The sequence below is a fragment of the Brachyistius frenatus genome, unplaced genomic scaffold (assembly GCF_029030835.1).
Source record: "Brachyistius frenatus isolate BFR_SWC_R1_liver_20210118 unplaced genomic scaffold, ASM2903083v1 Contig_90, whole genome shotgun sequence".
Classification (NCBI taxonomy): domain Eukaryota; kingdom Metazoa; phylum Chordata; class Actinopteri; family Embiotocidae; genus Brachyistius; species Brachyistius frenatus.
In genome coordinates, this window is record NW_027210689.1 from 567,852 (window position 1) to 583,844 (window position 15,993).

The 15,993-nt window shown below is 39.0% G+C and overlaps 1 protein-coding gene across 1 annotated transcript in view; it reads right to left on the bottom strand.

Annotated features, from left to right (window-relative positions):
- The window catches only part of caskin1 (CASK interacting protein 1), a 106,051-nt gene that overhangs the window by 16,917 nt on the left and 73,141 nt on the right, over positions 1-15,993 (bottom strand). Inside the window, 6 exon segments of the mRNA XM_069710162.1 lie at positions 330-434; positions 4,427-4,672; positions 9,076-9,193; positions 11,337-11,431; positions 11,677-11,785; positions 14,319-14,427. Of these exon segments, the coding sequence (XP_069566263.1) occupies positions 330-434; positions 4,427-4,672; positions 9,076-9,193; positions 11,337-11,431; positions 11,677-11,785; positions 14,319-14,427 (782 nt within the window).

A 15,993-nucleotide genomic window follows, 5' to 3' on the forward strand; every position in this document is an offset into this window, starting at 1 on the left:
CAGACTGTAGACCGATGCGGATGGCTGCTGTCCTACACATAAGGTGACTGAGTTGGGCTAAGCTTCAGATGGAGGGATAAGCAGGACATGGGAGACTGTCAGGAGAAGGTCAAAGAGTATCCGAAAGCCTTCAAACGACATCATCTTTTACTTCAAACAAACAGACGAGTGGATTCTGCTCTTGGGGACATTTGCAAGACCGTAGGCACTTGCACATGGCAGTGCCATGCAAAAAAAAGCTTTTTTGTAAAGACGTCAGATACTGTTTGACCCCCGCTCAGACTTTAAGGAGTCAGGGTTGAGGGCTAAGCGCAGCGCGGCTTAGTTACCTGCCACGGGCTTGCGCAGTACCCAGATCTCTTCGTTGGAGCCTCCATGGGGCCCGCTGGATGGGGTGGGAGAACTGTGAGGACTTGCCTCTGACCCGCGACAACCTTCAACACAGAACACCACTGTTAGCCGCTAACCGACCCTAAAGTGGCCTAGGAAACTGCTGTTGTTTTGTCATCAGAAATTGCATTTAAAGCAATAATAATTCATAATTGTTTGGGCCACACGGGGGCAGCGGAGACCTACAGCAGGCAGCACTGTATTAGCAAACAGTTTCTTATTTATACATCGATGCAACATTAGCATTATTTTGGAGTTTGAGGGAGCTTCCCGTGACGTCCAACATTTACTCTTCTTTTAGCGCCACGTGAAAACGATTTGGCTCTTTAGCTGCGAAATGCTCCACCATGTTCGATAGCTAGTTGCTAACTTTGCCTGCCGTTTGTTACAGTAACATTGAAGGGAGTAAAACAAAGACAATACGCAAAAAAACAAACAAAAAAAAAAAGGCTAAAAAGCCTCAGAGTTAAGGACCACAAAGTCTGGTGATAACTATCTATTGTTTAGGCACTATTAGAAAAACCTGTCACATAGTCAGCATTTGGGCTATTGTTATAATATGTATTAGTGCAGCTTTTAGGTCAAAACCATTACTACCTCTACCTGTCTTTGCTGCATTGATCAAATCATTGATGTAAAGAATAACTATGAATATAACGTCACAAATGTGTATTACCAATGGAAATTATTTTACTTAACATTTTTGGTATTTAAATATTTAAAATAAGTTCAGTTTTTTTGTCATATATTTAATGTAATATAAGGTTATGTTTAAAAGAAGTTTATATTATTTTTACCCCCCAGTAGATTTCTCTTTCTGCAACTGTCAAGACTCAATAGTATTTATCCCTTATACAATAACCAAAGCACAACACTTCAAATGTCTTCATTTAAATTTCAGCCAAATCCTATAAAAATGTTGATATATTTCCAGATTTAATAGCAAACCTGCTCTGAGTGGTCTCACTTGTACATGGTAGGAGGTACTTATTAATCCTTAAGTATTGCAAACGATCAGATTTTCAATGCAAGCTCGCCTTGATCTGTTAAATCAGATGTAATGGACAAATTTTCGCTGTAATCTGCCTTCTGTTCCCAACTTGATATTTTTAGAAAGGGAAGGGTAAAGTGGGGTTAATTAAATTAATTTTAAACTCATACTTGAAAACGACAGGAAGTACGAAGGGGCCAGTGGGAGAGAAGGATGACAAGAGTCAAGGCGGATAAAGGAGATTTTAAAAGGATAAATACGTTTCAAGCTTACGTACACACCACACTTTTATTCTCATACATGCTCACACACAGACGCGCGCACACACACACACACACACACACACACACACACACACACACACACACACACACACACACACACACACACACACACACACACACACACACACACACACACACACACACACACACACACACACACACACACACACAGAAAAAATACAGCATATATATATATATATATATATAGATATATGAAAACATTTATATACCCAAAGTACATAAATAAATCCATAACATGAATATCAGTGTATATACACATATATGCCATAATGTACATACACATACATATATAATACATCCATAAGTGTGTGATTATATATGTTGGGCTTTTCAGAATGGGGCTGCTGTAGTGCATTTGGAGAGTGTCATAAACCATTATAACCATCCTAATAAGGGTTTATTAATGGTTTATATGTGTGACCAACAGTGCTTCAGAGAATAACACACACTTCAAACAGTTCCTTTTGCTTTCATAATGAAGTCACAGCTCCTTCTTGTGGTCATTTTGCATCCCTCCAAGTGACCTCAGAAATATTAGTGTACAGTGTGTTTTCAAAGACTTTCAACAGTCTTAATGCAGCTTGAAACATTTCTAAAATGTTCTCTTTTCAACCAATTTGATCAAGGCTCAGGGAAAATGTGTTGAGCTGATGCAGTTATCATGAAGGGAGTGCTGCGTTTCCAATTTTGGACAAATTGTATTGGTCTAAAGGGATTTATTCTCCTGGAGGTAACAAAATGGTGTCCAGTGAAGGCTCCCATTCACAGATTAGTTTACAGTCAGTGAACACCTTACCTGCAAAACATTCTGGGTGACATTTTCTAACAATGCATGTGATTCTCTTATGCAACACTTGACATTTTACACCTTGTAACTTGCACATTTTTTGCATGTAATGCATACTCTCAGAATGTTTTTGTCATATCTTGCATTCTCAGACTCAAATTTAGAGAAGATAAAGTTATCTTGAGGAATAAGTTAGCATTATTATTAAATAGCAACACAGAAAATATCACCCATTGGTTGATGTGAGGAAAGCTTGCCTTTTAAAAAAAAACATCTCCAATCTCTGACAAACATAACTGTTTTTAAAACAAAAACTCCATTCTTCACAAAACAAACAAGTTATGTTTTTCCTCACAGTGATATTTGCAAAATCACTGATTGTTGTTTCCAATGATGTTAAACTGTGTTCCAGCACATTTATACAGTTTCCACCTCTCTTAGGCTGGTATAGACATTCAATTTATACTGATGCTTACTTTTCACCCCCCCCCCCCCCACACACACACACACACACTCAGATATACACACATTGAAGGTAAGAGTAAGGTGGGTAAAAGTGATGTTAAAATGATCGTGACAATAACACACAAGACGGGGACAGAACAGAAAACACGCAGTCTGGTCAGGAGAGAGTCGTGTATGAGGTGTATAAGAAACTGTATAAGGAACTAGCTGGGTAATCCTGGCAGCTGGGATGGTGGTGATGTACAGGGAACGAGGGAAGAACGAAGAGGAAGGGAGGGAGGAAAAAAAGAATTGCAAAAAAACAGACAAACAAGGAATCAAGACATTCAACGGAAGCTCGAACCAACTGAACAGAGGTCTGTCGTAAAATAGTAAACTTTCCTAACCCTTTGACAGTTTACATTATTGCCCCGATCCCACTACTTCAGGAGCAGTGCTTTATGCTTACATAAAAGCATGTCTCTGCTCAAATGTTTTCTCTCCTTCACAAAACTGCTTCACTGAAATGCTAAAGCACAGCAAGCATTAAAGTAATGTTTTTGTATTTGACCGTGCAACATTAATATAGCAGCATGGATGATTTTGGGGATCATGCGTCATTAAAGGTCAAGGTTCAATCGTATAATTACAAACACCAAAGCTTAATTCCTGTCATTCCCTCATGTGTATTAAAGCAATCTGAATCCTGTGGGGGAACAATGAACTCCACTGCTAACGAGGGAAACCACAGCGCAGCGGGATAATGATAGAATGTGTGTATTTATTTACTTTTCTTCCATAATCTGCTCCCTGTGGTGATGATGATGATGATGATGATGATGATGGCGGCTTTAGTGTCCTTAAATAATTAATTGATTTTGGCTACATGAATAAAATTAACTTCTCTTGAGTGGAGAAGATTTTCACATAACGTAAAGATGGCTAACTGAGATGCATCTATGTGCAAACATAAGTGTGAACAAACGTGTTTCAGACACATCTACAGTTAGTGAAAATTACTAAGGAGCATCAGTCTTTCCCATACGTTTACTGCATGTACCAAATATTTTAGGGGAAAGACCAGGTCATATTTTTCTGCCAAAGTCTGATTTTGTTTCATCTTGTATACATTCCCAAAAGTCTGCTACCACTACTGATACCAGAAATAGTAAATGGCCTTCTCTCCAAAAGCTGACTCTTGCGCTCAAGAATGAAGATGACAACACCAACAACAGAAGAACAAAAGTTAGACAGTATGAGCAACATATAAAATTACATAAATAAGGATTGATAACAGAAAACTTTAATGGATGCCCTCTTAAAAATATTTAAAACTCCAATTAGAATCTTACATGGCCAATCAGAAAATGTTTTTGTACTGCCAACAAATTAATAAAAACACCAGAGGAAAGCATCCCTTAAAGCTTTGGTAATAATAATAATAATAATAATAATAATAATAATAATAATAGTAATAATAATAATAATAATGAAAAGGTGGGCGTGTACCTGGGGCAGTGGGTGTGTCTCCCTGTGGGGTTGTCACGGGCGACCTGTTATAGCCAAAGGAAGTGAAAAGTGGAAGCAGTGGCTGATGGGAATGTGGTGGAGGAGGAGGCGGTGGAGGCAGGATATGGATCTGATGGAACGTGGTGTCGTTGCCGTTGACTACCGCGTTGGCAGGGGCAACCGTCGCCGGGGGAACCAGCGGTATCTTTTGAAACTGTTGAGTGCAAATGACTGTGCTGGCCAAACCTAGATAACACCCACCGTGACGACACACGGAAACACACACACAACCAACAGTGAACCACCGCCACGTAACAAACAAACGACAAAACAGAGAATTACATGTAAGAAAAAGGAGGGAGGGAAAAAAGAAAATTAAAAACAAAGACTGAAGTTACAAATCAAACTGAGAAGAGGGGAGTGAAGAATAGCTGATTTTAAACGTGGGAGTATGGCGAGAAAGAGAGAACAAACAAATGTGGGCATCAGTGAAATGGAATATATGGAGAAGTGAGAAGGGAAGTGATGGAAAGTGAAAGTGCACATCATCTCTAATACTGATAATCAACAGAGATTTTTCTACTCTTCACGTAGATTTCAATCGGCCGCCTGATCATTTGAAATAGAAGAAGTGGGCTGAATACATCTCGACAATATGTTCTGTTACACGTCATTAGTTACAAACACACAACAACATGCACATGGAACATTAATGTCTGCACAGCATGTGATTCAACTGTTACATCCTCAGTAAATGTTGCTGGTAGAGATATACTTCAGCGAGGTTTCACGCCACACAACTGTAGCAAAATCACATCAGTGTGTCCTTTGTGTGACCTATTAAAATGTGAATGTATTGCATTTAATTAGTTCATTTTCCGAATTGGCTCTGCAAACGAGGTGGCTAGCATACATTTTCATGGGAGTGGTCTTTTTTTGAATGCTAACAAATGCTAATAGTTGTTTTAAAAAAAAATGGTCATACGGAGAAAATGGAAAGTAAACCTTCACCCAGGGAGATACAGCTAGTGTAGCAGATGCTAATCCAGACGTGACTTCAGGATCACGTGTGCAGGCGAACTGCAAAACATATTGTTGTGTTCTGTTATTTTCACTGTGTAACTTTGATAGTCCATTGGACATACCGCGGTCCGGTTCTGTGTCGCAGGTACGCGTGGTGACCCGACTAGTCGCTTCTTATCCAGTCGATGAAGGTTACACAGAAATAGATGCAGGCCCTCTCTCCATTGAGGATGTCTCGCTATCCAGCCTCTCTGGTGAATCAGTGCCACGGGCCTTTTGAAGTTCCTCTCCCACCATACAATGTGTTAGTGCAACATTCATCAGTGATACATATGTGTTTGTAACTGCGACAAGTTACACAACAGTTGTACTGGCTTGTGAAGCTGGCACACTTCATGTCCAAAGCTACACTCTCGTGAAACTGTCCTCATTTTGATCGTGGTGGTTTACTGAAGCTGTCAGAGCTCTGCCACGTCTGCCGCCACAGTGTTCACCTGAAAGCTCTTTTGACACTTGTTGCACCTGCTGCTGCTGTATTACTGTCACTCCCTACTGTTGTTAAGCTTGATGCCTCCATGTACGGTGTGACGAGGTCAGTTGCAGTTTAGAATATCAACGCTTTAGAGGCTCTACATTTACATAATGACTGAACTTTACCTTCCCAACAGTTACACAAATCAAGTTAAGCTTAGGATCAGCTAGGTTTGGTGACTAGGTGGTTAACGTAGCACATATTAAGCAGGTGATGGTAAGTTACACTTCCTGCAAGTGGGATAACACACTAGTTTTGATGCATACGAACACATTTAAGTTTCATGTTAGTAAAGCCTCCTGTTGCCAGACAACGGTATCTCTATTTTTCATACAATTGGGTAGATTTTATGCCAAGAATACCACTGAAACCTTTGTTTTACTGTCGTCTATTAGCATCCCAGATACTGTATCACAAAGAGTTCTGCACAAAGATGGTTGTTGGAACACTTTAGAAACCAGACGTAGATAAGTGTTTGAAAATGTTCCACAAACTAACAGCTACATTTCACTGTTGGTGTTCTTGTGATTGGTCACTGTACTACTACTGAAATAGTGTAACTTTTGTGGCTTAGATGCATAAGTAAAGTTACATAAATATTAAGGTCAAATTAAAAAAAATATTCTTCTAGTATTTCTATTTCGTTAATGTCTTTTTTGTCCATTGATGCTAGTTTCGAAAAAAGTCTCATGTAGAATCCCTGTCAGTGGAAACAGAGAGAACAGATGAGAGGTAGCCTCTTCTACATGTAGGAGGGACTGACTCTGGAGAAATACTGGGAGAAAAGAATAATTAAAAATTGATGAAAAACAGATGAGTAAATGAAACTTCTTGCTAGAACAGCTGCTGTCACCCCCAAGTGTAAGTCTGTGTGTGTGGATTTGCGCTGGCAGTGATTAGTCAGTGTTGCTGTGCAGGCCAAGTGGGAGCGCTCCAGCTGTTTGTTGTACTGTATACAGCTGCTACATACAGTATAATTCTCTGTACAGCTACTAGACACTGTGCTGTGTGCGAGGACAGATGAGGGCACAATGGACAGTGGACATTGAGCAGGTTTCCTGGTGGTAAATGAGCTATACAGTATGAAAGGGTAATCAGAGGAGGACATTATGAACGGTGAGAGGATGGATAATGTTAATGTCAGAGGTGGTGAAAATGTGGTGAACACAAACAGTCACAGAGAGAAAGGCATACAGACGGAGACATAAAGACATGTGCTATATTACAGAAGAGACAGACAGATGGACAAAGAGAACTTCCAGACAAACTGACACCATTAGACAAGTAAAAACATCTGAGCCACATCGTGGCTGTGCAGTCACACTTCGATGACAGGATGGATCTGAATCTGTTCTGTACAAGTCACCCTGGGGACTAATAGCTCGTTGTAATGATAACATATAGAAGAAGGAGGTTAGAATAATGTGGCTGGTCAGCATGCCTGTTGAGTCATGAAAGTTTACATAATAATAAATATAATAATAAAAGGAGGAGTTTGATATTTTGGTAAATGTGCTTATTTCCATTCATGTCGAATGTTAGTTGACGCAGGAGCCAATGCCAACACCCAGTTAGTTTAGTTTATCACAAAGACAAGAAAAAGGTGAAAACAGCTAGCCTGGTTCAACGAGGTGTTGCTTTACAATTTTGCAGTGAAATAAACCAGATGTAATGTGTTCACTCATGAGCTGCAGAGGTGCTTTTAGGCAGATTTTTTTTTTTTTTTTAACCTTTGAACAGATCTGCTTCCTCCTGTTAACCTGTTACTGGATGTAGCTACATATTTAGCATACAGATGTGAAAGTAACATCAATTTTTTTGTCTAACTCTCAGAAAGGAACTGAATAATGTTCCTTTTATTAAGAAAAAAAAACCCATATAGATATAATTTCAACTATTATTTGTCTGCTATTACTGAGCAGGTAATAGCAGGTAAAACACTGTAACTTTTCATAAAAAAATTCAGCTATGCTTTTAAATGTTTATAATGATCTACATTGGCAATAGGTATTTTGTTTCTGTTATCGTGGTTGTAAAAATTAAGCATATTGCCTAGCTATAGGCCTATATGTCATTCAGTTTTAACATCATAAACCATAGAATTTCTCTTGTTAGTTAAATAAGAATAAGAATAAATAGAATATAAAAATGTATTATACGGTAAGTAATTAGATTAATCGATTAGTATACAACCTGTTAACATTTTCAGAACTATACATGAACACACCTCTGAGCTCCATTAAGCTACTTGTTGTTTCCAGTCTTGTGCTAAACTAAGCTCACTGGTTGCTGGTGGCAGCTTCATATTTACCTTACAGACATGAGAGTGGTGACAATATTCTCAACTAAATCTTGGCCAGAAAGTTAATTATTTCCCAAAATGTCAAACTATTCCCTTCATGTATGCAAATATACGTGTGGCTTTGGATTTGCTCATATTTTCCTGCAAACATTCGAGCAGGCAATGCTAAGCCAACCCTGAGACCTGAAACACATAATGAGCCAGGATACGTGGATGGTTCTGGTCTGTGTGCTTCCATTACTAAGTTGGTACTCCTAAAAGCTTAATTGTGTTCTTTATTATCTGCGGGATGCAGTGAAAAGTTCTGGTTGAGGTGCAGCTAAAATATTTCACAAACACTACGATTGCATTTGGACTACAAGTTCAATAATGCGGGAATGACATCTGGCTGTTTGGTGCCATGGTGAAGTGGTTTATGTCGAAAAGAAACTGTCTGTGCACCCTTTCAGGACCACCTTTGTTTAACATAACAGTTTTAGAGATATGTGCCTTTTTGCCAGTGGACAGCTTCCCTTTCCTTCCTCTTCTTCTTCTTCCTCTTCTTCTATCTTTCTCCAAGTTCTTCTTCTGTGTTCAATCCAAATACGTGTAATATATTCACATGGCTGACCTTCAGACACTTTTTGCTAGTCACCTTGGTCGCAATTTAAATAGAACTCCAACACACTCTCACACACACACACACACACACACACACACACACACACACACACACACACACACACACACACACACACACACACACACACACACACACACACACACACACACACTGTAGGAGTGTAAACACACCTGTGCGCTTGCTGATGATCTCTACCATAGTGGACGGGAAGTAGCCCACCCTATCATTTCCTGTTCGGTTGTCATGGATACAGCCTTTCCAGCGTCCATCGGGGTGCTGCTCCAAGACCTGTCATGTGAACATGTTTACGACAAGATCAAATTTGGCAAAACCATAAACCAGAAAAACATTAATTATTGGTTTAATAGCAGTATTTAGAGCAATTATTCGCTTTCCAAAGTGAAACATATTTTTGCAAACTGCACTTGGCACTGTCTTAAATCCCTTGAGTCAGTCGGCAGCAAAGCCAAATTGTTCATTCAGACCCTGAGGTGAAAAGCATAGGCACGGCTTTGGCTTCCTTACTACTGTAATAAGTACCCCAAGGCCGCATAAATGCTCATGAATATTCATGACTGGTGGGCGGATTGAAATGCAGCAAGTGAATACATGTTTCTGTAAAACACATTTGTAGTAAATGAGGGATGCTGAAACCACTCCACCACTACTGTGAGGAGTCTTGGAGTTATTTTTGCTCACGATATGTCCATTAACTCGCACATAAAGCAAGCCTTCTTTCATCTGCGCAATATTGTCAGAATTAGGAACATCTTGTCTCGGAGAAATTTGCTACTTCCAGGCTGTAATTCCTTATCATCAGGATACTTTTTTGGCACTTTTCTCTGAAAGACCGCAATTTGCTTCCATAATGATGACATAAAGATATGTGATTTAGCAAGAGAGATCTTATTTCTCCTGTATTAGCTTCTCTTTTTTGGCTTTCTGTAAAATCAGGAATAGAATATAAAGTCCTTCTCCTTACATACACATACCTGCATGACCAAGCTCCATCATACCTCAAAGACCGTATAGAATCATAATTTCTCACTGGAGCATTTCGCTTGAAGTGCAGGTTGCCTTCCAGCCTTTAGCTGTCAGGCTGCTCTCCTGTGGAACCAGCGTCCAGTTTGGATTCAGACATCCTCTCTACTTTTAAGAATAGCTTGCTTTTTCCTTCCATTAGGGGACCCTGAACCATCCCTTAATTATGTTGCAATCGGCCTAGGCTGCTGGTGGCCCTCCCACCTCTCCAGCTCCTCTTCTAAACTCTCTCTCTCACCCTCTATACATTTCTGTGCCACTATTGCAAGTCATTAACTTTGTGTCTTTTCTCCCGTGTAGTTTTTTCCTCTCCCTCAACCTTTCTGCTGCTTCTGATCTGCAGTTACTGGCCACACCAAGTGTCCAGTGTTTATAGGTTGTTGTCAATCAATGCTGTTCTTTTTCTTTCTCCACTCACCCCTCATCCCAGCTGGTCGAGGCAGAAGGGCGCCCACCTCTGAGCCAGGTTCTGTCAGAGGCTTCTTCTTGTTAAGTTTTTCTGAGTTTGTTGCTCATGTTGAATCGTTGGGTTTCTCCCTTTAATATTGTCAGGTCTTGACCTTATAAAATTAAGTGCCCTGCAATGACTGATGTTGTGATTTTTTTTTCTATATCAATAAAACTGAATCGAATTGATTTGAATTAATATGACCAAAAAGGAATCAAAAATGCTCAAACTACCTGCTAGTACTTCAAAACACAAACAGAGCAGTTGTCAGGGTTATATTAAGTAAGCCCACTTGCTTTTATGGGATTAATTCTTCGAAGCACTTTAAGACTGCAGCAAGCTGCTAGCTGGAATATTTTGTCATGACAGTAACAGAAACTGGAATCTGCTGTTTAGGTTAATCTGCAACAGCGGAGCACAACCTGGAGCGACTTTAAGGAACTGGAAGGAGGATTTTCAGGGAAAGTGGCCGCAAATTATCTGCAGTTTAGTTTTTAATGTAATCAATGAATCTTTCGGTATAAAAGGACAGACAGTTCAAAACCCAAATGTATTCAGTTTGCTATCAAAATGGATTGGGAAATTTGTAAAGACAGAACCAATACAAATTTTTAATTTTTGGCTACGAATTGTCTTAATCAATTAGGCATTTAGGGCTAAACTAATTGTTTTAGTCCTACCTAACTGCATTACCAATGAGCTGTGAGCAATTGAATTAAGACACCATTTTCTCGACTGAAATGATTTTGCTTAAATGATATTTTTAGCAGTATGAAGAAGTAAAACTAGTATTACACAAGAGAAAAGTTAGTCTAACCTCTAAACTAACTCAGAAATGCTCAGTGTGTGTGTCTGTCCATAAATATCTTGTTTTTTTTACTGCTGATATGAAGAATGCTCATTGCGCGCGTGTGTGTGTGTGTGTGTGTGTGTGTGTGTTACCGTAATGACATCTCCTGCTTTGATGTTGAGGCTAGTCAGGTCGTAGTTGTTGCAGTAATCCTTCAGAGCCCTAACCTGAAGGGCTGCAGACGCATCTGACAGACAGAGACAGTACATTATATTGTATATCACAGCAAATATACAGGTACACTGATGTATGATCCACATCATATTGTGGAAAATAGTTCCAGTTCCATAAAATTCTACACCATCACTTTATAATCTAAACGTCGCAACATTTCTTTTGATGTATTTCTGCTTTGCTGTTGAGCATCAGTTAAAGGAATAGCACAAAATGTCCATCCATCCATCCAACCATCCAACCATCCATCCATCCAACCTCTCAGCAGTTGTTTGATCTCTCTGCTGGCTTGTGTTGCAGTGAACTGGTAGACAATGTCCAGTGCCGTCTGGCTGTAGGTATTTTTCACGGCAGCATTGATACCACTCTGTAGAAGAGAAAGGAAGGTGGTTTTGGTATTTAGATTTCTTAACTCAAATCGTTTTTAATTTTAATTAATTTAATTTTGTGCAAAACATGAAAATACACGAGACACTGTAAATGTCAAATTTCAATTTGAAACAAATTATATCATTATCATTTCATTATGTCTGAACAATTATAACATAACACAATAATGTACCTGCTCAAAAATAATCAAAACACAGAAACGAGTTACTCAAAGCTCATAAATTAGAGTCTTTTCATGCTGATTAAACACCTCAGGGAGGTGATCATTTACCATCATGACGTCAAAAGAAAATTAGCCTAATTCCCTGGGGCTCTTTCATTAATTACAACTGTGTCTTGTTTTTCAGCCAAGACAGCCGAAAGCTGAGAAGCAATATCCCATTAAGATCTGTTGACTCAAATATAGGCCGCATGAACAAAGATGAATTCAGTCTAAGGACGCTTTGGGGCAAAAACCTTTGTAGCTCCTGATCTAAATGACAAAGTTAGCTTCTAATGCTGGAACACAGTCACAGTCACAGTCAGTAAAACATATTGCCTCTCTTGTTTTCATAAACCTCGAGGCACTTTAATGTCACTAGCACAAATGGGCAATTTGCATCATCTCTCTCTTGCCGTTTAGCACTATTTTTCATAACTGTGCCTCATATTTGTCACATGGGCATAAAGGGGTTTTCCAAATGTTTTACATGAATAGGCCTCAGCCACCCATCCCCCCTATTACATTTAAAACATGTAGTCCTTCTCAAGGAATCAATATTTTCATAATGAGGATACTGTCAATAAATACGTTAGTAGTAACAGTTTTGTGACAAACTGGGTTACATTCACAAATGTACTCAATGCAATATGCAGTTTTTCCTGTGTTTGACATATTTTCATATTGTTAAGTGTTAAGTGTTATGTTAAGTTTATTTTATTGCCAATTATAGTTTAGTTATCTGGATGTTTGCCTGCAGTCATTTAAAGTGATGTGTTTAGTGTCTGTCGATGTTATTTTTTCCACAAAAAAAGTTAAATTCACTATTTACAAATGATCTACATACAAAAGTCACATCTGCTCCTTCTGCTTAATTGAAAAATCTATATTCTGACTGTATTAGCAATTGATATTTTACTTCCACACAAGCTCCAACTTCTACAGTTTAAGGCTGAAGCAAGAGTTGAGGTACGAAGGATTGCCGCAAGACACTGTTTCCAAAAAATCCCCTGCTCAAACTCACTCCCATTCAAATTGTGCCAGCACTATTGTTTTTTGTTTTTTTTTTTTATCATGAAATGCTTAAATTTAGTCCCTCTAATATGTGTGGGTGTTGATTTGGCAAAGTATTGCTCCGTTAATAAGAATTGAAGGCTATGAAGTCTGATGTGTGGCCGTTGAGATTGATAGTTGGCTCATTTGTTCTTGAGCTCACGCTGATTCTGCTTCTGCTCAAAGAATCAACAATTAATTTTTTTTCCAGACAGATTTCTACTGTGTTTGTGGTTCAGGAGTTACACTAACAAGACCCTCAATTAATATACCAGTTCCACAATCGTCCAGTAAGTTTAACGTTTGTGGCCCGATTTTTGCCTTGTTAGCACAATACAGTTAGAATAGCTAACGTTAGCCCAGGAAGGGGGTTGTTTCCAGAGAGGAAAAGGCAACTCCCCGTACTGCTTGCTTCGAATGTCTTGGCTCTCAATGAAAACGATGGTGCCAACCAGCTACACAGTAAACCGATGCATGATATCACACCTCTATGTCCATATTTCTATACAACCTATGTTTTCACATCACATCTCTCTGTATGTCACATATTGAGTTTGCTTCCAAACGAGTTGTTATGCCGCAAAACACTGCTGCCTCATATACGTCTTTAAGTTTTATAATGTAGCCTATAATGTTTATGATGCGCACAGAGGCCGACATCCCGTCCAAAGCACATCTGTGGTCATTTTTATCCCAGTAATAACTGCAGCTGCAATTATCTGCTTTTGGCAAACACATTTGGCCCTCCTATAATTAATTATCTTCTCATTGTATTCTAAAGTGAATTTCTGACTTATTTCTGTGGATGAAACTGATAACATGGAGGAAAAACAGGAACATGTTTGGTCTTTTAACTAAACATGCAGGCCCATTAAAAAACAAATATGAAAACAGGGCTGTTATAACGTCTGTTGGTATTCTCTTGAGTCTGTGTTAGTAGACTTTATTTTGTTCTTTGTTTGAGTCTTTAGAAGTGTATTGCATTAGTTATTAGCAGTTTCTGTTTCCAATGCATGCACATGCTAACATGCTGTCCAGAACAATTCATTAAATGACAGAGGATTACATCATTATCATCCCCCCTGTAATGTCCATCCCATCACCATTCCCCTCACGATATTGTTACAACAGTGAGGACAACAATGTGGGTTTGGCTTTGAAAAATTTAAATATAACACAGACCGTCTAAATTAAACTGAAATTGTCCTTTAAGCTTGGGGCTTCAGTGCTGGCAGGTTTAGGGTAAAATTCCACTTACCTCCAGCAGGAGTCTCACTGCCTCAGTCTTCCCACAGAGGGCAGCTTCGTGCAGGGCAGTGCCGGCTTTGGTCTGCCTGTTGATGTCAATGCCGGCCTGGATCAACAGCCTGACAGCAGGGGCAGAGGGCAGGACAATGAGTAAGGGAAGCAAGTTGGAAGTGTGATGAGAGAGCAAAGAGGGGTCAGAGACAAAAAATATTATTGAGCGTGAAGAATTGCAAAGGAGAGAAGAGGGGAGAGCAAGAGGACGTCGAGAGAGGAACACAGATGGAGACACAGATATGAACGTTGGGAGTAAGAGATGAAGAAAACAATAGAAAAAAAGAAAAGAAGGGTGTTTTTGTCTCGTTCTTTGTTGTTAAATTTAACAATATAATGTATTACTTGTGGGTAGGCAGGAATAAGTGAAACAATTCAAGTAAAGCACATCTTGAGTTACTAAATTTAGTTCAGTTCATGCCAGGCAAGCAAGGAAAAAAAAACCAGGGTAAATAGTTGCAATACATGGCACTTAGCAATGTGTTTAATACCTGTGGTGGATAGTAACTGTGGACATATAGTCATGTATTATGCTTAATCACAGGTTTTAGGTACTTGTAATTGAGCATTTCCATTCAAAGCAACTGTATACTACGACAGGAGTAATTCAGCCCGTTCAGTTGGAGAATTACTGCTTACTTTTCTCAGGATCTGTCCTTTAACTCACACATAAAGCAAGCCTTCTTTCACCTGCGCAATATTGTCAAAATTAGGAGCATCTTGTTGAGCAATTGAGCAATGCTGAATTGCTGAAATGCAGATTTTACACACAATTCATAAAATATGATGTACAATTGTACAAGTCATAAAGAGCTTTACCATGAATAGATTTAAAGTAAATGTAAATACGTTTTGTTTATGATACATATATATAGCTTTTCTTAAGTTGCATTTTATTACAGGCCTTTTTAGTATGTTTAGTGAAACATGGTGTGGTATGGTAAGGTATTAATAGCTTAACTCAAGTTAAAGACCTACTACCACCAGTACCAATGTTCTCAATTAGAGAAAGGGTGAAAATAAGGTACGATGGAGGTCCTGTGCCTGAGCTTGCCTGAGGCCCCCAAACCACTCCATCCACCCCTGCACTCGATCACTCGGGCCATTATAGGGTGGAAGACACTATAAAAGATATATGACAGACAAGTTTGCCAAAAGGCAGTTTGGAAATATATTTATTCCCATTCTGATGGAGAGAGGATCATATCACTCTCATATTGGTCCGTGACATATGAAGCTACATCCTGCAAACAGTTAGCTTAACACAAACTCTGAAAAGAGGAGGAAACAACTAGCCTGGCTCTGTTGGACAGAAAGAAAATCTACCCATCAATATCTTTAAATTTCACAATCAGACATTGAATACCTGACAGGGTCTGCTTCGACAAACCGTTAGTTAAGCCTTTGTATCATTTATACTTCGTTGACTGTATTCATTACAGCTTTATTCAGACAAGATCGTTACAGATGGAGTCGTACAATATTTGTCATGCATTATAACACATAAGGCTTGAGAGTATAAGGAAGTTACACAAACGGAGCAATTTCCAGCTATTTCTGCAAAATATTTTTGCCTGCGTCGTATTCTACAAAAATTCAAAGCAATCTGTATTAGCAGTCAAATCTAGACTGTT